The sequence below is a fragment of the Oncorhynchus gorbuscha genome, linkage group LG18 (genome assembly GCF_021184085.1).
Source record: "Oncorhynchus gorbuscha isolate QuinsamMale2020 ecotype Even-year linkage group LG18, OgorEven_v1.0, whole genome shotgun sequence".
In the NCBI taxonomy this organism is placed as follows: domain Eukaryota; kingdom Metazoa; phylum Chordata; class Actinopteri; order Salmoniformes; family Salmonidae; genus Oncorhynchus; species Oncorhynchus gorbuscha.
This window is the reverse complement of record NC_060190.1, coordinates 19,890,390-19,913,167: the sequence shown is the minus strand read 5'-3', so window position 1 is coordinate 19,913,167 and position 22,778 is coordinate 19,890,390. Positions and strand designations below refer to the sequence as shown.

The following is a 22,778-nucleotide window of genomic DNA, read 5'->3' as shown; positions in this document are numbered from 1 at the left end:
TCAGCCTATTAATTCTGAAAATATAAATTATTTCCAATTACTAGGCTATTCAAATTCAAATTCACTATAATTGTAGGCTAACTCTGTGTGCCGCCCTGCACAACCAACCAACAGCATCGCCTAGGCCTATACGTTCTCTCCCAGACTCATGGATAGAAAGTTTGGAGCGTAGCACAAGGTAAGGTAACCAGTCCATCCAGTATGCATAATAATGCACAATAATAAAGTCCACATTCAAAGGAGATTACTAGAATTTGTTTAATTTTGGAGTATAGGCGAGACCAATTACAAAGACATCTTAAATCAATGTTGTTTTTATATATTTTTTTGCTGAATAGGCCTTTGCGGTAGGCTATGTATTGTATGGCACAAGCATGTGCTCTAATATGTGTATGAGTGTTTTGAACGAATCATCAACTTAGAAAGCGCTGTCCATTTCGTTATGTTAGACTTTGATACAACATATACAACAACCATGCTTTCCACTCAGGTTCAACCTGCTGTTGAACTTCTTTCTTTAAATTGATCAATCACAGTAAGTTGAGTTTTAAAAACACAATACTGTTATGATGATAAGTGTTTGATGTGATTTTCGTTTTTTATTTGCATTGAAGTCAGAATGGTTAGAGGGACAATAGAGCCCTGAGTACCAGGCCATTAGGACCTGATGGTCGTTAGCGAGTTGGGTACTACTACTAACACAATCTCCAGAGGAGATTACTGTGACTCAATGGTCACTTGGAATTTGACTGCGGTCATGACTCATGACTGCAGGTGTGATGGTAATATGGTCACCAGTACTTGACTTGGACTGAAATAGGTAGGTGCCAGTACTCATTTTAGGTGCAGGTACTTTATATATTTAGGTGCAGGAGCTCCACAATACTTTTGAGCACATTGTTTTTGAGCACATTTTGTATTAGAGGAATAGGAGCTCAAGTAGTAGAAAATGTGATGTGCCAGTACTCAGCTCTGGTGAGCTCCTGCCCAAGTCGAGCTCTGGCGGTCAACGCAACAACCCTATGTGTGGGTATGTGTTTATGCTTACGTGTGTGTGTGTGTGTGTGTGTGTGTGTGTGTGTGTGTGTGTGTGTGTGTGTGTGTGTGTGTGTGTGTCTGTCAGGCCCGTACCTCTCAGCATGGTGTGCTGGTGTTTGGCAGTGCAGATCAGCCTGCTGATGCCCTCGATCACCTGGCTCTTGGAGTCCACCTCCTTCTCCTTGGGCTTTTTACTCAGGAATATCACTGCTCATCAAAGTGTGAGAAAGAGAAGAGCGAGAGAGGACATCAGTGAAGTAAGGAGATAATAAAATAAAAATGAAAGATGTAAAGGTAAAGACTTCTTTTTCATGCCGACATCAACACAAAATCTGGTTGTTGCTGTATTTGGCCAGATAACTAGATTACAACCAGAAAAAGACGTCTTCTTCATCAGGCACACATTTCCATATAGAAAAACACAACATGCTATGAGTTGTAAGGTGGCATTAACACTTATAACGGGTAATAACACATTCAACCCATCGGCTTTCAGTAAAGCGCCACCCACCTTTCTTGTTCTTCTCCTTCATGACAACGGTCATGGCCATGCCGGGAGGGGGTGTCAGCTCTCCCCCGTTGGGGATGCGGGACACCTGCAGCGAGCGGAAGTTGCTCTTCAGGGTATTCTTGATGCCCACGTCGCGTTTCTCGCCCTCCTTCTTCTTGTCGGCGCCGTGACATGTCCAGTAGTCCACCTGGAGCCCCATCACCTCCCCGCCTGTCACCGGAGAGCTGCACGGCGGAGGGATATGGGAGAGAAACGGTTTTAGGAATGTAACAGGAACGTTTTGTAGGCATGAAAGGGAAGAAAAAGGTTTAAAACGGCGAGGTTTAGTACCGTCTGAACTTGTGCGTGGCAGTGTGGGGCTGTAGCCAGTTTATTTTATTATGTACAACTTACAGGTCAAGTCATAAAAAGGAAGAAGACAAAGGGTACAAGTAGAGCTCCAGTGAAAGACAGTACGGAACACAGAACAGTGGTTATTTCCCTTCCCCTCACCCCACCCAACGTCTGGTCTGCAAGGAACATCTGGATGTAGTAAGGTCATTCATCTGGGAAGCATGCAGAGTGGCGGGAAAGTGGGGTGGTGAAGGATGGCTATCCACTCTCACTCGCTCCAGATTGGTACATCTTTGGCCTTTTAAATTAATAATATATAGTTTACGAATGACTCATTAAATTAATAATATATCGTTTACAAATGCCTCATGAGCATAGTTCAATTGCTCTACCCCATCAGAACCCAAAATATAATAAGAAACGCATTAATGTGGAAGGTGTGGTCTGTACCTTGTGAAATTGTTTTTATTGGCTATTGTGGCCAATGGGCCTCTGTGGGGGTTGTAGCCATAGTTATAAGGTTGACCTTCAGATCAAATAATGGTTATGAGAGAAGGGAAGATAACTTAATTAACAAGACAGCTAAGGTACAGTACGTACCCGGCTCCGGCGAGGGTGGCTGAGACGGAGGGGGAGGGGGGCGGGGTGCAGGTCAGGTCCTTCATGTAGGTTGGTCCCGGCTGGGGGAGAGGGGAGGCCAGCATATTGATGTTCCCCATCACAGCATCATCAGAGTCCACTGAGGATTAGGGAGGAGGATTTGTTAAATTATTTTCAGCAACCAGAAAAATACATCTTTATCTGGTTTAAAATCGGGTTATCTAACCAGATAACGACCAAAATATGACGTCTGTCCCATGGCATCTTGATCTCGTCATGAAAAAGTTGCTTTACCTGGTTGTATCAGTGGTTGTAATCTAGTTATATGATGCCTTTTAACCAGAAAAACCACTCTACAGGCAAAATATTACATGATTATGACATCATACATACAGTATTTTACCCGCTGGGCCCCTTCTCTCTGTCTTCCCTTCTTCCTTCCATCTCATTCAAAACAAAGGATTACCAAACAAGACAAAGCAAACGCATGGTCAAAGGAAAATAAAGAGTAGGATGTCTTACTTGAGGTCGAGAGGTTGTGCTCAACAATGCCCACTTTCACCAGCTGAGGGGGACAAAAGCCCAGATTGAGATTTACATTTTGGTCATTTAACAGACACTCCTATCCAGAGCGACGTACAGTCAGTACATTTAACCAAGGTACAATACATGACCAAATGTGTGTGGACACCTGCTCGTTGAACAAATCTCATTCGTGCATTAGTGAGGTCGGGCACTGGTGTTGGGCAATTGGGCCTCGCAGTCGCCGTTCCAATTCATCCAAATCAATTCAAATTTTATTCGTCACATACACATGGTTAGCAGATGTTAAAGGTGTTCGATGGGGTTGGGGTCAGGGCTCTGTGCAGGCCAGTCAAGTTCTTCCACACCGATTTCAACAAACTACTTATGTATGGACCTCGCTTTGTGCACGACGGCATTGTCATTTTGAAACAGGAAAGGGCCTTGCTACAAAGTTGGAAGCACAAAATCGTCATTGTATGCTATACAGTTAAGATTTCCCTTCACTGGAACTAAGGCCCCTAGCCTGGGCTACTGCTGTGTGGGATGCCCAAAGTCCCTGCTGTGCCAGCTACTCTACCTTTGCTGAGGAATTCAAGCGAGTGTTTCAAGGTCCTACCAGCGGCCCTGACTCAGCCAAACAGCTCCTGACTCTCCGGCAAGGTCAGCGCAACGTGACGGACTATGCCATCCAGTTCCGCACGGTGGCAGCAGCGAGTGGCTGGAACGACGAGGCGCTCACAGTGTGCTTTTTGAAGGGTCTTTCCGACACCATCCAAGATGAACTGGCCACTCGGGAACCACCGGACAACCTTGAGTCCCTTATCAAGTTGGCCTCGCGCATAGACCAGCGTCTGAGAGAGAGAGCTCAACCGCAGACCTCTCACCCTAGCTCCTATCGGTCCCAGCTCAGAGTCTCCACCTTTATCCTCGCTGGCTCCACCGGAACCCATGCAGATTGGACGCATCTCCCAGGCTGAGAGAGACCGCCGGTTGAGGGAGTGATGCTGTCTATATTGCGGCAAACCCGGGCCATTTCCGCTCCACGTGTCCCGGGCTCCAGGGAAACGTACTGTCCCGTGCAGGCCTGGGAGGACTGTAACGGGAAACATAACCTCCTCCCATCCATCCAACTCCTGCCTGCTCATTCCAGTCACCCTTTCCTGGGACAACCACAAGCTTACCCTTCAAGCCTTGGTAGACTCTTGAGCCGCAGGTAACTTCATGGATGGTGTCTGGGCTAAGGAGAATGGTGTTCCCTCTGAACCTCTACGTTGGATGGAAGTCTTTTGGGATCTGGATTAGTGGCTCAGTTTACTAAGTGACTGTTTCTCACACCGGAGACCCGAGTTCGTAACCGGGTCCTGACAACTATGGTATCGTTCTCCTGGCATCTGCTAAACCCAGATTCATCTGTCAACTGCCAGATGGCGAAGGGTGATTCATCATTCCAGAGAACGCATTTCCACTGCTCCAGAGTCCAACAGCAGCAAGCGTTACACAACTCCAGCTGACGCTTGGCATTGCGCATAGTGATCTTACGTTTGTGTGCGGCTGCTCGGCCATGGAAACCCATTTCATGAAGCTCCTGACGAATAGTTCTTGTGCTGACGTTGCTTCCAGAGGACAGACGATTTTTACGCGCAACTTGCTTCAGCACTCGGTAGTCCCATTCTGTGAGCTTGTGTGGCCTATCACTTCGCGGGTGAACCGTTGTTGCTCCTGGATGTTTCTACTTCACAATAACAGCACTTACAGTTGACTAGGGCAGGTCTAGCAGGGCAGAAATTGACAAACTGACTTGTTGGAAAGGTTGCATCCTATGACGGTGCCACGTTGAAAGTCACTGAGCTCTTCAGTAAGGCCATTCTACTGCCACTGTTTGTCTATGGAGATTGCACGTTTGTGTGCTTGAATTGTATACACCTGTCAGCAACGGGTGTGGCTGAAATAGCCAAATCCACTAATTTGAAGGGATGTCCACATACTTTTGCATATTATAGTGGAAGTAAAAAACAAACATATCCCAGTCATTGCAAGTAAAACTTTCCTCAATAAAGCAGCTATAAATAAAATTCTGTTCTCATTGTGCATTATCGTGACAGCTTCAAATAAATTACAGATAATTGTCAGTCTAATTAGAGATGAGCGCTCAAAGATAACACTCGCGTTATTTAGTTGCAAGTGAATATTCTTACCCCAATAAATGGCACAAACTTCTGACAGGAGTCCTCGTCAGGGCTGAGGGAGAGAGAATGGATAACAAATAGTAATGTTAGTATTGGATCCAGGATCAACACACTCCCTGTTTAGGATGTGGTGGTGTGATGGGTCTGAAGGAAGAATGAGTTTGTGTGTGTGACTAAGGGATGTCCAATCGGAATCGATGAGACATGGTGGCTCCCAAGTGGTTCTGGAAAACCCGGAACATTTTGGGAATGAAGGTCATGCAGTGATGGGAATGCCAGAGAACGCTCCTTACAACCGACCCCTAAACGGGTGCGTTGTAAGCCTGCCGTGACGTGAGCAGTGGATGTGGGGTGGCGTGAGTGAGGTGGCTAAAATTGTTGGTAACATTGAATGTGAACCTAATATACAGGGTGAGTTCTGCAATCCCGCTGGTTTTGGTTTCTCAGTATTTGAGGTTACTGAGAATCAGACGAAAATTAACAAGGACAAAAATATACAGAACTACGGCACTCAAGGACCAGCGCCGTGCACATCCATTATACATTGTGGGGCAAATCCTAACTTCCATTTAGGTACATTTTCACTTAGTCATTCATTGATGACAATGGGAGAATAAGCTAAAAGTTGACTTAAGTGGAAGTTAGGATTCACCCCTGTATTTGTAAAGGGTTGCTTAATAGACTGAGGGTTAAAGTACTGTTAGCAATTTCATATGTTCGGTCCCAGTCAACTACTTCTGCGTGACGTTGGTAGTGCTGCCTTCGTTTTACCAAAGCTATCCTTGCCTATTTCTCACAAATCCCCCAAAATATGCTCAAAAAGATGGATATGGATGGTGCAAAACCAAAATAACCTGCAAAATGAGGCCAGAGAAGGTGCATTTTTGGAGAGCATGGTGAAAAGAGCTGTGAGAAAAACATGTTAGGATAGCAAAGAGGCAGGACAAACAGAGCATGACAAGTTCATATCCCTCGCGAGACACACTCGAGAGTAGCATTGAGAGTTTTCCAGAGTTTTTAGAGATGGAAAAAGCATTGACTAAAATATTGAGTATACACATCTGAGACTTTGCACCCTTGCTTTTCAAAGAGAAAGAAGACAAGTAGGTACAAACATAGCACATTGAGCAAACTCAGTGGTGCACAGTAGTTTCCACTGCCTATCTGACCAGAATATTATCTAGGACAGGGCTCTCCAACCCTGTTCCTGGAGAGCTACGATCCTGTAGGTTTTCACTCTAACTCTTAGCTAGCGCACCTGATTCTAAAAATGAGATGTTTGATGAATCAGTTTAGTTATAATTGGGGTCGGAGCAAAAACAGTCCAGGAACATTGTTGTAGAGCCCTGATCTAGGATAATCTTCAAGTGCGTCTCAATATTCTAACGCGGCTTCCTCTCCTGGTCTCCTGTTCTTCAATGGCACTGATCTGAAAACACATGATAGATGAAAGCATTACTCCTCTCTGCAGAGTTTGGACTCGATCGGCTCTTTTCATGTTGTGACAATGCTCAGTGGACTCTGTCCCTGTCACCAAGGGGAGACCGGGATTAGCCAATCAAAAGTCACCCTTTGTGCCTATAATACAGTGCACTGTGCCTTTTATACGCCTAGTAATTGTTAAGGTGACCTTTAAATGTTTACGTGCTCATCCTCCCTGGTGGATATAAAGTGTGTGTCTATGTCATTACACTCTTAAAGGCCAGAATTGTTTCTGAGGTGGGTCAACAGTGACATCTGAGCAGAGTTTTGAAAATAAAAGTCACTAAAAATAAAAACACGCAGGTGTGTGTATCGTGTGTGTTTGTGTGTGAGAGAGTGTCAGGTGGCTGGTATTCTCTACCGCCACACTATCCACGCTTCCTTCCTTCCTCCCTCCCTCCCATCTCTTCAAACCACCTAATTAGATCTCCACTGTCATCTCTCCTTCTTTACACTCATCCTCCTCCTCATTTTTAATCTTGTTTCATCCCCTCTTTCTTGATCTCCCCCACATCTCTCTTCTCTCTCCGAGGTAATAGGAAAGAACACATCAATGTCAACCTTTCTCTCTTAGATCTCATTGCGTCGAGTTTGCCCTACCGTTCCCAACTATAAAGACCAAAGTACGTGGGAGACCTTAAAGGTAGAGTCAGCAATGTGACATCATCAAACACAGCGGGGCGACTTCCTGATTACAGATTTCAACGATAACAGGGTTTCAATCCACTAAGACGGTCATTATTGGCTCTTCCCAATCTGTACGTTTGGCACTCCTTTGAGGCATGCCGACATCGGAAAGATCCAACAATGGCAGCCTTGGCAGATTTGACTTTTGTTGTTGACTTCTGTAAGCAGGAAGTCACCCTGCAGTGTATAGTATGATGATGTCATATTGCTGACTGTATCTTATCCAAAATCCACATATCCAAACCAAATCCAAACCAGAAGCCAACCAAGCCAGACAAACAAACAAGTGGTTAAGACAGTAAGACATGCAAAAATTCAAATCAATACGGGGGTAGTCGAAGCAGACCAGATAGGAAGTTAAGACGAACAGCGAGTTATGTGTGGGCGGGTTAGGCATTAGACAACAAGGGGTCACAGGTTATATTGGTGGACAAAATGCAACACAGCAGGGGGGCGGGGTCAAACAAAAGGCTGCGGCCAGGTACCTGATGTAAAAATCAAAATATAAGCTTCTCTTCCTTGAATGCAAATGAAAGAAAAAGGTAGAAAAACTCAGTGTGGTAAAATGGTACAAGTCGTTGTTGTTCTTCATGAGTTCATGACTTCTGTATGAGTCAACTGTCGCAAAATATGTGCTGTCAAAGTGTAGTCGACATGTTGATATTCTGTTGGTGCTAATTTGAATAAGCAAATGTTGTCGATGTCATTGAATGTGGTTGAAATTAGCAATACTGGTTGCTTTATCCAAAAATAAATTCATGAGAATGTAGCCACTAAATGTAATAATCTGAAGTGTAGAGGGAGCACTTGCTATACAATAGATAATCCAAATATAGTTTAATAGCATAATAGAATACAAAACTATCTACATACATAATATCTACATTTTACCAGACATTTCATAAACACACACACATGCACACGCGTGCATTGGCACACACACACCCTTAAATATCCACCATTCATGCTGCACTCACATGCATGCACACGTTTGCTTTCTTGCACACACACACGCACACACACACACACCTTACCTTTTCTGTTTGTAGGTGAGCATGGCCTCAGAGATGGGACACTGGTGTGAAACACTGGCCCCAGCCAGGTACTGAGAAACGCGGCCTGCCACATCAATGTTGTCTTGGGAAACCCAAAGTGGAGGGCACAACCTATTATGTTTTTGTTTTTACACCCTTTTTAAATCTCATGTATTACTATTTTTATTATTTTATTTTTAATGTATTGTATTATCATTCAACACCTACAGTAATGCAACAGTAGAAGCATCATAATATACGAATATTGTGTGTATGTGAGCATATTACACTTAAAGAAGTATTCGGTAAAACTTCCTGCTATGAATACCCTGTACATAAATAATAACTTACATATTTTGTAATCATGTTTTTAATAAATAAATACAATATTCTAATTATAACAAACTACTACATTTTAAGAACATTTAGAAACACTTAAGCAAATTTGAAGAAAAGGATGCCTAAATTTTATCAGCATATTGACTGAAGTACTCTTGCTGCTAAAACACAAGACCACTGTCACTCCAACTTCCGGGATGCATACAAGGCCCTCCCCCGCATTCCTTTCGGCAAATCTGACCACGACTCCATTTTGATCCTCCTTTCCCATAGGCAGAAACTTAAACAGGAAGTACTCGTGCTAAAGACTATTCAATGCTGGTCTGACCAATCGGAATCCACGCTTCAAGATTGTATTGATCACGCAGACTGGGATATGTTCCGGGTAGCTTCCGGGAATAATATTGACGAATATACTGAAACAGTAACTGCCTTCATCAGGAAGTTTATAGGAGATGTTGTACCCACTGTGACTATTAAAATCTACCCTAGCCAGAAACCGTGGATAGATGGCAGCATTCATGCAAAACTAAAAGCGCAAACCACCGCATTTAAACATGGCAAGGTGTCTGGGAATATGGAAGAATGCAAACCGAGTAGTCATTTCCTCCGCATGGAAATCAAAACGTCAGTGTAGAGACAAAGTGGAATCACAATTCAATGGCTCAGACACAAGACATACAGTTGGGAGAACAAGTATTTGATACACTGCCGATTTTGCAGGTTTTCCTACTTACAAAGCATGTAGAGGTCTGTAATTTGTATCATAGGTACACTTCAACTGTGAGAGACGGAATCTAAAACAAAAATCCAGAATATCACATTGTATGATTTTTAAGTAATTCATTTGCATTTTATGTCATGCAATAAAATGCAAATTAATTACTTAAAAATCATACAATGTGATTTTCTGGATTTTTGTTTTAGATTCCGTCTCTCACAGTTGAAGTGTACCTATGAAAATCGGCAGAGTATCAAATACTTGTTCTCCCCACTGTACGTGGCAGAGTCTACAGACAATCACAGACTACAAAAGGAAAACTAGCCACGTCTTGCTTCCGGACAAGCTAAAACCAATGAGGAGATGGGAGAGGCCGGATTTGCAGTGCGTTGACGCGAGTGGTGTGGTCAGTACGTAACACAGTGCCACCGACGCGGCCCGGTATGGGCTCTCCTTCTCAATGGCCGACGTGTGTAAGACATTTAAACGTGTTAACCCTCGTAAGGCTTCCGGCCCAGATGGCATCCCTAGCAGCGTCCTCAGAGCATGCGCAGACCAGCTGGCGGGTGTGTTTACCAAAATATTCAATCTATGCCCGTTCCAGTCTGCTGTGTCCACATGCTTTGAGTTGGCCACCATTGTTCCTGTACCCAAGAATGCAAAGATAACTGAACTAAATGACTATCGCTCCATAGCACTCACTTCTGTCATCATGAAGTGCTTTGAGAGGCAGGTCAAGGTTCATATCACCTCCATATTACCTGTCACCCTAGACCCACTTCAATTTGCTTACCGCCCCAATATGTCCACAGACGATGCAATCGCCATCACACTGCACACTGCCCTATCCCATCTGGACAAGAGGAATACCTATGTAAGAATGCTGTTCATTGACTCAGCATTTAACACCATAGTACCCTTCAAGCTTCAAGCATGAGGCCCTGGGTCTGAACCCCGCATTGTGCAATTGGGCCCTGGACTTCCTGAAGAGCCGCCCCCAGGTAGTGAAGGTAGGAAACAACACCACTTCGCTGATCCTCAACACTGGGGCCCCCACAAGAGTACGTACTCAGACCCCTCCTCTACTCCCTGTTCACCCATGACTGCGTGGCCAAGCACGCCTCCAACTCAACCATCAAGTTTACAGATGACACAACAGTAGTAGGCTTGATTACCAACAACGATGAGACAGGTGAGGGCTCTGGGAGTGTGGTTCCAGGAAAATAACCTCTCACTCAATGTCAACAAAACAAAGGAGATGATCGTGGGCTTCAGGATACAGCAGAGGGAGCATCCCCCCATCCACATCGACAGAACAGCAGTAGAGAAGGTGGAAAGTTTTAAGTTCTTCGGTGTACACATCCCTGACAATCTGAAACGGTCCACCCACACAGACAGCGTGGTGAAGAAGGCGCAACAGCGTCTCTTTAACCTCAGGAGGCTGAAGAAATGTGGCTTGTCACCTAAAACCCTCACAAACTTTTACAACTGCACAATTGAGAGCATCCTGTCAGGCTGTATCACCGGCTGGTACGGCAACTGCACCGCCCACAATCGCAGAACTCTCCAGAGGGTGGTGGGTCTGCACAGCGCATCACCGGAGGCAAACTACCTTCCCTAAAGCACCCAATGTCACAGGAATGCCAAAAAGATAATCAAGGACAACAACCACCCAAGCCACTGCCTGTTAATCCCGCTACCATCCAGAAGGCGAGGTCAGTATAGCTGCATCAAAGCTGGGACAGAGAGACTGAAAAATAGCTTCTATCTCAAGGCCATCAGACTGTTAAATAGCCATCACTAGCACAGAGAGGCAGCTGCCAAAATAAACAGACTTGAAATCATTGGTTACTTTAATAAATGGAACACTAGTCACTTTAATAATGTCACTTTTAATAATGTTTACATATCTTGCCTTACTCATCTCATGTGTATATACTGTATTCTATACTATTCTACTATATGCTCTGACATTGCTCATCCATATATTTATATATTCTTAATTCCATTCCTTACTCGTGTGTATTGGGTACATGTTGTGAAATTGTTAGATATTAATTGTTACTGCTGCACTGTCGGAACTAGAAGCACAAGCATTTCGCTACACCCGCAATAACATCTGCTAAACACGTGTACGTGACCAATAACATTTGATTTGATGTGATGGATAATGCACCATAATGCTGTAGATAGATGTTCCTAAACATCTATAACTGTATTTATGAAGCATTACGAGCAGAGCCCTATTATACATGGCATTGTGGCTCATAGTAAGCGCGAGCTGCTCCAGTTCTCTGCTGTACCTGATGTTGGGGCCTCGAGTCTGCCAAACAAGTCCCTCCAGCCGGCGTCCATGAAGATGTTGTTGAACTTGCTGTCGAACGAAGACATGTGTTTGGCCAGAGGATGAGTGCCTGCAGAGGGAGGAGCAGACTGATTAGAAGGCCACAGGAAAACAAAACAGAGTCCAACTTTTCTAGTCTGTATGTTGTTAGCCTGCTATGATACCCAGGGTTGTATATGAGATCTGTTCCTGTAACTAGTGTTTTGCATGCAGTTTTCTGTTTGACGTCAATGTATGATTTATGGGAGCCTTGAGTTATGTGTGCAGAATTGTAAATAGGCCATCATTTTCTATTGTTTGTGGACTTTTCCAATGCACGAATGAGAGTTTAAATGTATCCCCTAAATCTACTGAATTGAAATGGAATTGACGACTAACCCGAACCTGGACTCCATGGCGATCGGCTGAATTGCTGCTTACCGACAGGGATGACCAGGAAGCGGATATAGCTGAGCCAATCAGGCGTCTTGTTGGCCAGCTGCTCCACGAAGCACCTGAGGATGGTGCTGAGGTAACTCTGGTCTCCGGCCACCGCCACTTTGATGGTGGGGGGTGTCTGGGCATTGCAGTTACAGCTAGTCAGAGAAGTGGGGGGGAAAACATTGAGAAACAGTAACTTGTTTCCACTTTATAACATTATTACCCCTTTATTCTGCGCTGTAATGGAAAGTGCTACCAAAACGTTTCACATATCAAAAGTTATACGGGCCTAATCATGACCATAATAAGATCCACTCGCCTTGGTGACCACTGAATTAAAATCCACATTAAAAAGTCTACAAGAAACATTTACATTTTTACAACGAAGCCTAGTTAAAGTGAAATCTATTTGTTTCTCTGAACTACAACCATTCAATTAGAAAGAGAACATGTTCTGCAAAGGAAGTGAGTTCTTACAATCTCTGGATCCTGGTGACGATGGTGTTGAAGGCTGCATGGACATCCGCACCAGAGATGGTGCACACGATAGGCTGGCTGTGCTCATGGAGAATCTCAGATAGATACTGCAGGGAGGGAGGGAGGGAGGGACAGAGGGCAAAGAGAGAGACAGAGAGAGACAGAAACAGAGAGAGAGAGGTGAGATGGGGCTTGGGATAAACTGAGCTTGTCAACCAGAAGCCGACTCAAAAGACCTCAGGTCTGTGCGTGTGAGTGTACATCCACGCACGTCTGTGTTTGTGAGCGCACATGCTCCAGAGTTGCATTATGTTTACATAACAAATGGATCCCCCCTGATTGCTAATCCTATCTCCAGCTAGGCTTAGAGATATGAATGTCTAAAAATACCTGGTCTGGCGCATGTTCCTAAAAGGAGTATGTTTGTTGAGTGCACAGCTGACGCAAATGCTACTGATAGAATGAGAAGCATAATACACTGGTAAGACGGTAAATTACATAGTATTTATACAATACTGTAATTACAATTTTGTATCTTTACAATTTGTTAATTGAAAAAAAGTGGATACCAACTGTTTTGAATAATTGTATATGCCCAGATAGTACCCTTGTTTTTACCACATAACTTGGCACACAGACCCCCACACACAGAAGTAGCCTACCTGGCCCTGCCAGTCTGTGGTGTTGATGAGGATGATGCTCTCTGGGAGCTGCTCGTCAGAGATAAGGATCTGGTTGAGCTGGTCGTACACTGACTTCCTGGGGACCTGGCGGAGGAAGAGGCAGAAGTCAAAGAGATGGTCTATCTGTATACACATATGTTGATATTGTACACACACACACACACACACACACACACACACACACACACACACACACACACACACACACACACACACACACACACACACACACACACACACACACACACACACACACACACACACACACACACACACACACACACACACACACACACACACACACACACACACACACACACACACACACACACACACACACACACACACACACACGCACGCACACGCACGCACACACTAGCTTACTTTACTATTGAGCACACACTCACACACACCTGGACTGCGATCCTGGATTCCGGGGATGTCTCGCTGTCAATGCTGCTAGTCCTGTCACTCTGGGCCTTGGAGTTCTGCCGGTCCTTCATGGACGTGCTCCTAGGACGCCTCTGCAGCTTGTTCTCTGTTTTACTGTGGACCACAAACAGGCACGGACCCAATGAAGCACTGAGCCACAACTGAGCCAGGTTGAGCCACTGCTGAGAAATCTTAATAAATAAAAAATCTCCATAAATTCTAAGTAGTAGATATGCCTACAGCAGAACTCCTCAGACAATCCTGGCCATCTAATCATCCCCCGTGACTCTCCCCAGCAAAAGCTTTTCAAGCTTTTCAAGCTTTTGTTCTGGAAGCATTTTGTGAGCACAAAATGTCTGTCACGCATTATCAATGTGGTTGCTGTAAGCCAGCTACACATTCATGGTTGAGTTAAATGATCTTTGCACAATAGAGAAATGTACAAAGACACATGTGCAATGTCTGTACTAGGCAGATTGCTTATTCAATGGATCTGACTTTGGTTCATCAGATGAGTAGAGCGTCGGTGGAAGTGGTGCTAGGGGACGTCCTACTGCTGATTAGTTTGTTTATAGATAGACGTAGCGGGGGAAATCACTGTATGGCGCTGAACAACCAGAGGTAGACCTGATCTCTCCCTCTCTTTCTCATTCGGTCTCTCCCCCTCTCGCTCTTCCTCCCCCTCTCTCATCCCATCTATTTTATTTAGGGCATGTGTCTTATCCAACTCAGGCCCTGGAAAGCTACTGGGTTTGCAGGCTTTGTTCCAGCCCAGCACTAACACACTAGTTTCAAATAATGAACTAGTCATGATCAATCTGGATCACAGTTAGTGGTATCAGGTGCATTAGTGCTGGGTTGGAATAAAGCGTGCACACCCATCCTTGTTTAGTCAGAGTGTAATGGTTAATAAGCAGCACTTTGTGTGTGACTGTGTGTGTGACTGTGTGTGTGACTGTGTGTGTGCGTGCGTGACTGCAAACATGCGTGAATGCATAAATGTCATACATGCAAGTGAGCAGCTACCTGGGCGACATGAGTGTCTGGGACTCGGTCTTGCAGAGTTTGGCCACTGGGCCGGGCAGTTTGTCCGTGCTCAGGTCCCAGCTGGTAGGGGTGGGGTTGGGGTTAGTCTCACCTGGCCCTGTGCCAGCCCTAGTCTCCTCATCCTCCGCGTCCTGGACATAATGGGAGAAATATAGTTCAAAATATATACAGGAATGTAGAGTACATACTAGGGTATTTCACGCATTCATTGGATTTCCATCCGCTGCACAGTGCTCCCGCGGGTTAATTTCTCTCCCTGGAGATGAATTAACACTTTACTTAACAGTCCTTTTCCAGTTGGTATTGTCAGTGGGAATTCACTGACACCAGAGACACAAGTCATGAAGGTTCACCCTGTGCGACCTGTTTTACAGGTAAACTCAATTATCTGCATCCTATACGGCACCCTATTCCATTTATAGTGCACTACTTTTGACCGGATCCCTACAGGCCCAAAATGAGTACACTACATAGGGAATATGGTGCCATTTTGGGGTGCAGTCATTGAGATCATTGTTTCCTCAATGGGATCATTCCCAAGAGGTTGCAACCAAAACCAATACGTAACAGACGATGAAATGCACATAGTACATAGAAAACAGCTATTTCTGTGCAGGGTACCCGTTGTCGATGCATTTCAATGTGTTGTCATGGTGACCGTGAAAACATAACATAACGCCTGGCAGATGTCCGTGAACACATTCACATGAAGCTCAGTGTGTGCATGTAAGTATCATGTGTCCGTGTGTGAATGTGTGTGCATGTAAGTATCATGTGTCAGTGTGTGGATGTGTATGCATGTAAGTATCATGCATCAGTGCATGGATGTGTGTGCATGTAAGTATCATGTGTCAGTGTGTGGATGTGTGTGCATGTAAGCATCATGTGTCAGTGTGTGCATGTAAGTATCATGTGTCAGTGTGTGCATCTGTGTGCATGTAAGTATCATGTGTCAGTGTGTGCATGTAAGTATCATGTATCAGTGTGTGGATGTGTGTGCATGTAAGCATCATGTGTCAGTGTGTGCATCTGTGTGCATGTAAGTATCATGTGTCAGTGTGTGGATGTGTGTGCATGTAAGCATCATGTGTCAGTGTGTGCATGTAAGTATCATGTGTCAGTGTGTGCATCTGTGTGCATGTAAGTATCATGTGTCAGTGTGTGGATGTAAGTATCATGTGTCAGTATGTGCATGTAAGTATCATGTATCAGTGTGTGCATCTGTGTGCATGTAAGTATCATGTGTCAGTGTGTGCATGTAAGTATCATGTATCAGTGTGTGGATGTGTGTGCATGTAAGCATCATGTGTCAGTGTGTGCATCTGTGTGCATGTAAGGATCATGTGTCAGTGCGTGGATGTGTGTGCATGCAAGTATCATGTGTCAGTGTGTGCATGTGTGTGCATGTAAGTATCAAGTATCATTGTGTGCATGTAAGTATCATGTGTCAGTGTGTGCATGTAAGTATCAAGTATAATTGTGTGCATGTAAGTATCATGTGTCAGTGTGTGGATGTGTGTGCATGTAAGTATCATGTGTTTGGCCACTGAAAATCCCATCCTTGGGCCCCAAACACAAGCCTCCTTAGAATCTCTCCTTCTCCCCCTCTCTAAAGAAATGCTTTGTCAGGTGCCCCTCGTTGCCGGGGTTCCCGGGGTGAACGATTGCAGAGGAGGCAACGGAGCACGAGAGACAACGATGAAGAATAACAAACACTGCTCTTCTCACGGACGAATACATACGCTGACGCTCTCTCTACAGCCAGCTGGACCTGGGCCTCAGAGCGGTGTCGGTGTGTTTATACATCATGTGTGTGTGTGTATGTATGCGTGTGTGTACGTGTATGTGTGTGTGTGTGTGTACACAATGTCTGTGTGTGTGCGCGTGCATGTATGCTTGTGTGTAATAATGGAGGTCTTTGTGGTAACAGTGTAAATGTACTCTTGTTCGCATCAAACTGGTCGAGTGGAAGATAAACAGATGGGAGCTGATTTATGATAATGGACAAAACAGCCGTGCAGAGAGAGAGAGAGAAGAGAGAGAAGAAAAATGTTTAAGAACCCCAGATCTATTTCTCCCATGTCTACCATATTTTGTTCTGTCTACATTTTAGGAATGTTTACTGACAATTGCTGTTTCCATCAGGCCTGTGTTGAGTTTTTCATCCAACAGGTACATTACTTATAAAAATGGTTGGATGGAAACACGGTCAGTCAGAAAGAGAGAGAATGGGGGAAAAAGACAGGTAGAGAGAACGACAGACATTAAATGAGAGAACAGGAGCGAGTTGTGGCAAAGAGACAGGCAAAATCAGAGACAAAGTGGAAAGAAAGAGAGAAGTACTAGAAAATCCTGAGACAGAGATAGCAGCCCAACCACTGGGGAAGAGAGAGAACAGCAAAAGAGACAAAGAGCACTTGGGAACAACACAAAATATGTTAAGCCTATAGGGATCCTCCAGATTACCCGCTGTAGAGTAAAGTTGTCCACAGACACTGATCTTGGGTCAGTTTTACCCCACCTATGGTTAAGGTCAGAATTGGGGGAAGGGAAGCTGATATTAGAGCTGTCCCTAGGGGCAGCTTTCCCACTCACCCCCGCAGGAGACTCCAATCCGGCGCTGTCGTCTGTATACTTGGTCCCTATTAGGACTTTGGCCCTGTCCGGGGTCAGCAGATCTCCACCCTAAAAGGAGCAGAACACAGGACGCAGTTACCAAAACTGACTGCTAGGGGACGCCCTTGAGCATATCCTAATTCCGTGTCTCTAATATAGAAAAATAAATCACATGAACTCTATTCACAGTGAGCTTTCATATGCGCCAGCTGGCAGCGAAATAGCGGACTACTAACCCTTAGGTGGCTGGCTACCCCCTTAGCTGGCTACTTTTCCTTGACACAAGCTGCATCAGACTTTCAGGAACACACTGTATTCATGACATTTCTATCTGCAACATTCCACAAGTTTGCTTACTTAAAGCTGGAATCCTTAATGGTGAAACTGTCCCATTTCTTTGTGATATTACAACAACAAAGAAGTTACTGCAAACAAAGAACACCCTTTTCTTCCCTACGACATCATTGCATGTGCAATACAACAGTAAAATATGTACTGCCATTTATTTTTACCCACGTCCCGCGACGCTCCTCACCGCTTCATCAACAAAACAAAAGGAATGGCGGTGGGTCAGACAGTGGAACTGTTTCCCCTACTGCGGAATCCATCTTTAACGTGCGCAAGGGTCAAACTCTGAAATGCCTTTATTGATACTTTGTTCTCACATATTTGATGAGACAATCAATGTTCTCGCTAGAATAGATCCATATTTTGTGGCCATGTTTGACCCGCTTGAATGAGCGACAATTCCTCCTCAGGACAAATCATTTCTGCAGGGCTTAGGACACCGTGCACGCAGAATCGATCTGGCCTTACTCAATGTCTGACACTCACACTAAGAAACCACCCACACAGTTACAAGGTGTCTGGTGCAGTACACAGTCGTACTACCTTACATACAATTCCGAGAATATCCAGAAATAACCGTCTAAAATGCCTGGCATATGGACTATTTAAAGGGTATAGCTAAAAATGTACCTAATCTAAAATACCTGGCATATGGATGTCAAAAATAATGTAATATTTTTAAGGATAGTTCACCCAAGCTACAAATGTACCTAAACTAAAATGCCTGGCATATATATGGATGCCACAAATCATTACTATTTAAAGGGATAGTTCATCCTTTCGAAATGCACGGGGCTTCATTTATCAATCACGTGTAGCCACAAATCTGTTTGTAAACTATGCGTGAGATCATTTCCACACAGATTTATTTGCTTGAGAGTGTGCACATTTAGGCACAGCCATGACCATGCGTAAGCACAGTGCCAAGTGGTAGAAAAAGGGAACTGCTTGTCAAGCATAGAATTGGGAAAATAAACTGAGTGTACAAGACATTGAAACGCATGCCATTCTGGTGCACATTAAAGTGGTCCTTCTGTAGCATTAAAGTGGTCCTTCTGTAGCTCAGTTTGTAGAGCATGGCGCTTGTAACGCCAGGGTAGTGGGTTCGATCCCCGGGGCCACCCATACGTAGAATGTATGCACACATGACTGTAAGTCGCTTTGGATAAAAGCGTCTGCTAAATGGTATATATTATTATTATATATTGCTATCCCAACGGACACTTTTCAGCGGGAGCTTGCTGATCGGTATCTCACATTCCTGGAGGAGCCAATGTTTCGCACGCAATCATCAGCAAAACGAACTGTAACATACCATTTCCATCACACAACAGGTTGAAGTCAAGAGGGGTTTCTTTGCCATCAATGGGTTCCCAAATACGAACGGAGCAATAGACGGCACCCACGTCGCCATAAAAGCACCATCACAAAATGAGTTCAACTAGGTGAACAGAAAAGGCTTCCACTCTTAACGTGCAGGTGAATGTCATGGCCGGGTGGAACCCACGACTCGTTCATTCTGCAGAACAGCAATGTTGGTCTATACGCCTACAGGAGGGAGCTGTTGAGGATGGATGGCTTATTGGTGACCGTTGCCTACTCATTGAAGTATATTTGCCATTGTTAAAGCAACTTGAATTGTCCTCTTTTTGTAGCTATGTTTTTATTTTTACTGGTCAAACCACAACTGAGCAAACTAAATAAAACCTTTTGGTTGTACTCTATTTCAGTCTAGGAGCAGTTTTATTTCTTAGCTTGTTTTGGTTGCGCCGTTGTAGGCTATTGATTGGTACGGCGTTGTATATTACCTACTGGCATTAAAGGGATGATTTTGCTCATATATGGTTAATTGGGGGTGTTTCGAAACGCAAATAGCCAAGGTCGTGCACAAGCACTGAGGCTGAGAACATTTGGTGTTTATCAACGGTTACCTCCTACTGGTGTGTGTATGACGCTCGTAGGATTGTTTGATAAAACACTTTTTCTATTCGATTTTTAGGAATAGTTTCTATGCAATGTTGATAAATGATGCCCCTGGGATATATATGGATGTCACAAATCACTACTATTTAAAGGGATAGTTCATCCAAGCTACAAGTGTTCCTCATCTTATGGATAGCTAAATAGAGATAAACCTGGAGATCTAAATAGACAATGGATCTGGATAGTCAGCAACCTACCCATGTTTGCATAACTTTAGAGCATGTGAGCGTTGTTGGATTTTAAAAAAACAATGGGAGCGGTAGGACACATGTTAGCATTAGCATGCTAATCCAAATTCTATTAAAAAGATAGTCCTATAGAGTAACAAACAAAAACATTTGTGTGTGTGTGTGTCAGTGTGTGTGGCGTGGGATTGTTGTGACCTTATGCTCCAATTGCAACAAAGAGGAGTGAGTGTGTGTGTGTGTGTGTGTTTGCTTACGATGCAGGCCAGGTCCCTGGCCTGGCTCTTCTGACTGTGCAGACTCCCAATCTCAGTCTGGGAGCTCGAATGGGACATTCCCTCAAAGAAGGGCCTGGGTGACAACCACATAAAAAAAAACATATTTGAAACTTTCAGAAAAAATACATACTTGAGAGACTGTGCTGCGATGGGTAGTAGGGACACTAACTTGTGTACCCATTTAGGTCATGTTTTCACACTAGTCATTCAGCTGCAGTTGTCTCTCACGTTTCTCCCCTGCAGCGACTTTCTTTTCTCTCTCTTTTGATTTGATGTACAGTAACAATGTACAAATAAACTCCCCTTAACACTGTGGAAAATATGAGTCTTCACTTTGACTAAAGTGTGAACATTATATGGGGCCCTGTTTGAGTTTAGCTGTACTCACAACATTTCGTGCGGCCATATTTGAGTGTAGGTGTACTGGCGACATGATGTGGGGCCCTACTTGAGTTTGGGTTTATCTGTATTTGGGACATTTTGTGGGGCCTTACTTAAGTTAAGGTGTACAGTACTGATAACATTTTGCAGAACCTTACTTGAGTTTGGGTTTGGGCGTGCTGAGGACACTCTCGTTGTCCTCCATCTCAGGGCCGCTGTCACTCTGGTTGTAAACCTCCAGACTATCATAGAGCAGGTCCAGATCCTCCTCCACCTCCTGGGTCTGGTCCACTGGGTCCGAGTCCAGAACCTAGCAACAACAAATGGACAGTGAAATAATCAGTCAATCAATCCATCAGTCAATCTTTTATCCATCCATCCATCAACCAATAAAATCACTTCCAAAGAGCAAGTAATAGCACACTGGCAAGGAATAACTCCTTTGGCTGATGGAGTTGAAAGTTCAGAGTAGCATTGGTAACTCAGAAAATAGTATACATACACCACCAGTTTATTAAATACACCACCCTGTTCACAAAAATGGTTCGCTCCTACAGACAGTGACAATGGCTTGCTATATAAATCAGGCAGACAGGCATCCAGTTACTGTTCCATTGAATGTCCGAATGGGCAAACGAGTGACCTAAGCGACTTTGAGCGTGGTATGATCTTCGGTGCCAGGCGTGCCGGTTCCAGTAACTCAGAAACGGCCCGGCCTCCTTGGTTTTTCACGCACAAGTGTCTAGGGTTTTACCGAGAATCACGCGACAAACAAATAACATCCAGTTAGCGGCAGTCATGTGGGCGAAAACAGCTCGTTGATGAGAGAGGTCGAAGGAGAATGGCAAGAATCATGCAAGCTAAGAGGCGGGCCACAAACAGGCAATTAACGCCGCAGTACAACAGTGGTGTGCAGAAAGGCATCTTGGAAGGCACAATTTATGGGTCCTTGTCACGGATGGGCTATTGCAGCAGACCACCTCACCGAGTTCCATTCCTATCAGTTAAAAACAAGAAGAAGCGGCTCCAGTGGGCAGGCCATCACCAACACTGGACAATTGAGGAGTGGAAAAACATTGCCTGGTCTGATGAATCCCAGTTCCTGTTGCATCGTGCTGATGGCAGAGTCAGTATTTGGAGTAAGCAGCATGGGTCCATGGCCCCATCCTGCCTACTGTCAGCAGTACAGGCTGGTGGCGGTGGTGTAATGGAGTGGGGAATGTTTTCTTAGCGTAGGTTAGGTCCTTTGATACCAACAGATCAATGTTTAAACTCTACACCTTGTAGAATCCATGCCACAAATAATTCAGGATGTTCTCGAGGCAAACAGGGGTTCAACCCGGTACTAGATGGGTGTACCTAATAAAGTTTATATATCTTTAGCCATACTGCTATTGTAACAACATGATGAATACATTTTCTCTACAATAGCAAGTTGTTTTCTTTGGAAACATGACAGGTCTCAATGGAGGAAATTGGAAGTTTTCCATATTTCCCTTTGAATAACTATAATAACTTTGAATAGCTATAACAGTTATTTGGAATACCGTGCACACACTGTCACATGATACGTACATGCACACACTGACACAAGCTATTGTAATGGAATATGCATACAGAATGCATATAACAAAGATAATGTTCTTTCAGCTAGGAGAGTATTTATATTATTTCTCAATTAGTTCTGAAATGACTTGGAGCACAAAACAAAATTGATTAATTTAAATGAATTCCCACAGGCCATACATTACCGACTTGGTTGTTTCTGTGCCTTTTATGAATCATTACCGACTGAGATGAGACCAATTAAAAATATCGAAACATCAATTAAAAACTCACTGCTAAGCGATAATAAATCAGCGTTCTGTTGTAAATCTCAAATGTAGTTTTTGTTGCAGAAAGAGTAATTAATTTCCCCTCATATTCTCACTAGCTGAATATCTCAATTTATTTTGACTCAATTGACGCTCATAGTTTGTGATTGGCTTTTACAAACAAACCAAACGTCTGGATTGGTGCAGTAATAAACTAGTGCTGCCAATCAAGGGCTCCCACACCCCTGCTACTCTCATCAGTTCCAAGTGAAGTGACACTCAATGAGTAATTTACAAGTATGTAATTATGATTA

The 22,778-nt window shown here is 44.1% G+C and overlaps 1 protein-coding gene across 4 annotated transcripts in view; it reads right to left on the bottom strand.

The window, feature by feature from the left end:
• The window catches only part of LOC124003073 (phosphofurin acidic cluster sorting protein 2-like), an 82,157-nt gene that overhangs the window by 6,322 nt on the left and 53,057 nt on the right, over positions 1 to 22,778 (bottom strand). Inside the window, exons 9-24 of one of the 4 annotated variants that reach the window (XM_046311106.1) lie at positions 20,809 to 20,960; positions 20,249 to 20,342; positions 17,455 to 17,544; positions 14,839 to 14,990; positions 13,794 to 13,926; positions 13,360 to 13,464; positions 12,698 to 12,804; positions 12,179 to 12,375; positions 11,760 to 11,870; positions 8,397 to 8,499; positions 7,848 to 7,880; positions 5,203 to 5,245; positions 3,005 to 3,047; positions 2,483 to 2,621; positions 1,550 to 1,773; positions 1,132 to 1,245 (exon numbers count right to left, since the gene is read on the bottom strand). In XM_046311106.1, the coding sequence (XP_046167062.1) occupies positions 1,132 to 1,245; positions 1,550 to 1,773; positions 2,483 to 2,621; positions 3,005 to 3,047; positions 5,203 to 5,245; positions 7,848 to 7,880; positions 8,397 to 8,499; positions 11,760 to 11,870; positions 12,179 to 12,375; positions 12,698 to 12,804; positions 13,360 to 13,464; positions 13,794 to 13,926; positions 14,839 to 14,990; positions 17,455 to 17,544; positions 20,249 to 20,342; positions 20,809 to 20,960 (1,840 nt within the window). The remainder of the gene's footprint in view (positions 1 to 1,131; positions 1,246 to 1,549; positions 1,774 to 2,482; positions 2,622 to 3,004; positions 3,048 to 5,202; positions 5,246 to 7,847; positions 7,881 to 8,396; positions 8,500 to 11,759; positions 11,871 to 12,178; positions 12,376 to 12,697; positions 12,805 to 13,359; positions 13,465 to 13,793; positions 13,927 to 14,838; positions 14,991 to 17,454; positions 17,545 to 20,248; positions 20,343 to 20,808; positions 20,961 to 22,778) is intronic. The other 3 variants (XM_046311109.1, XM_046311108.1, XM_046311110.1) reach the window with 3 other exon arrangements.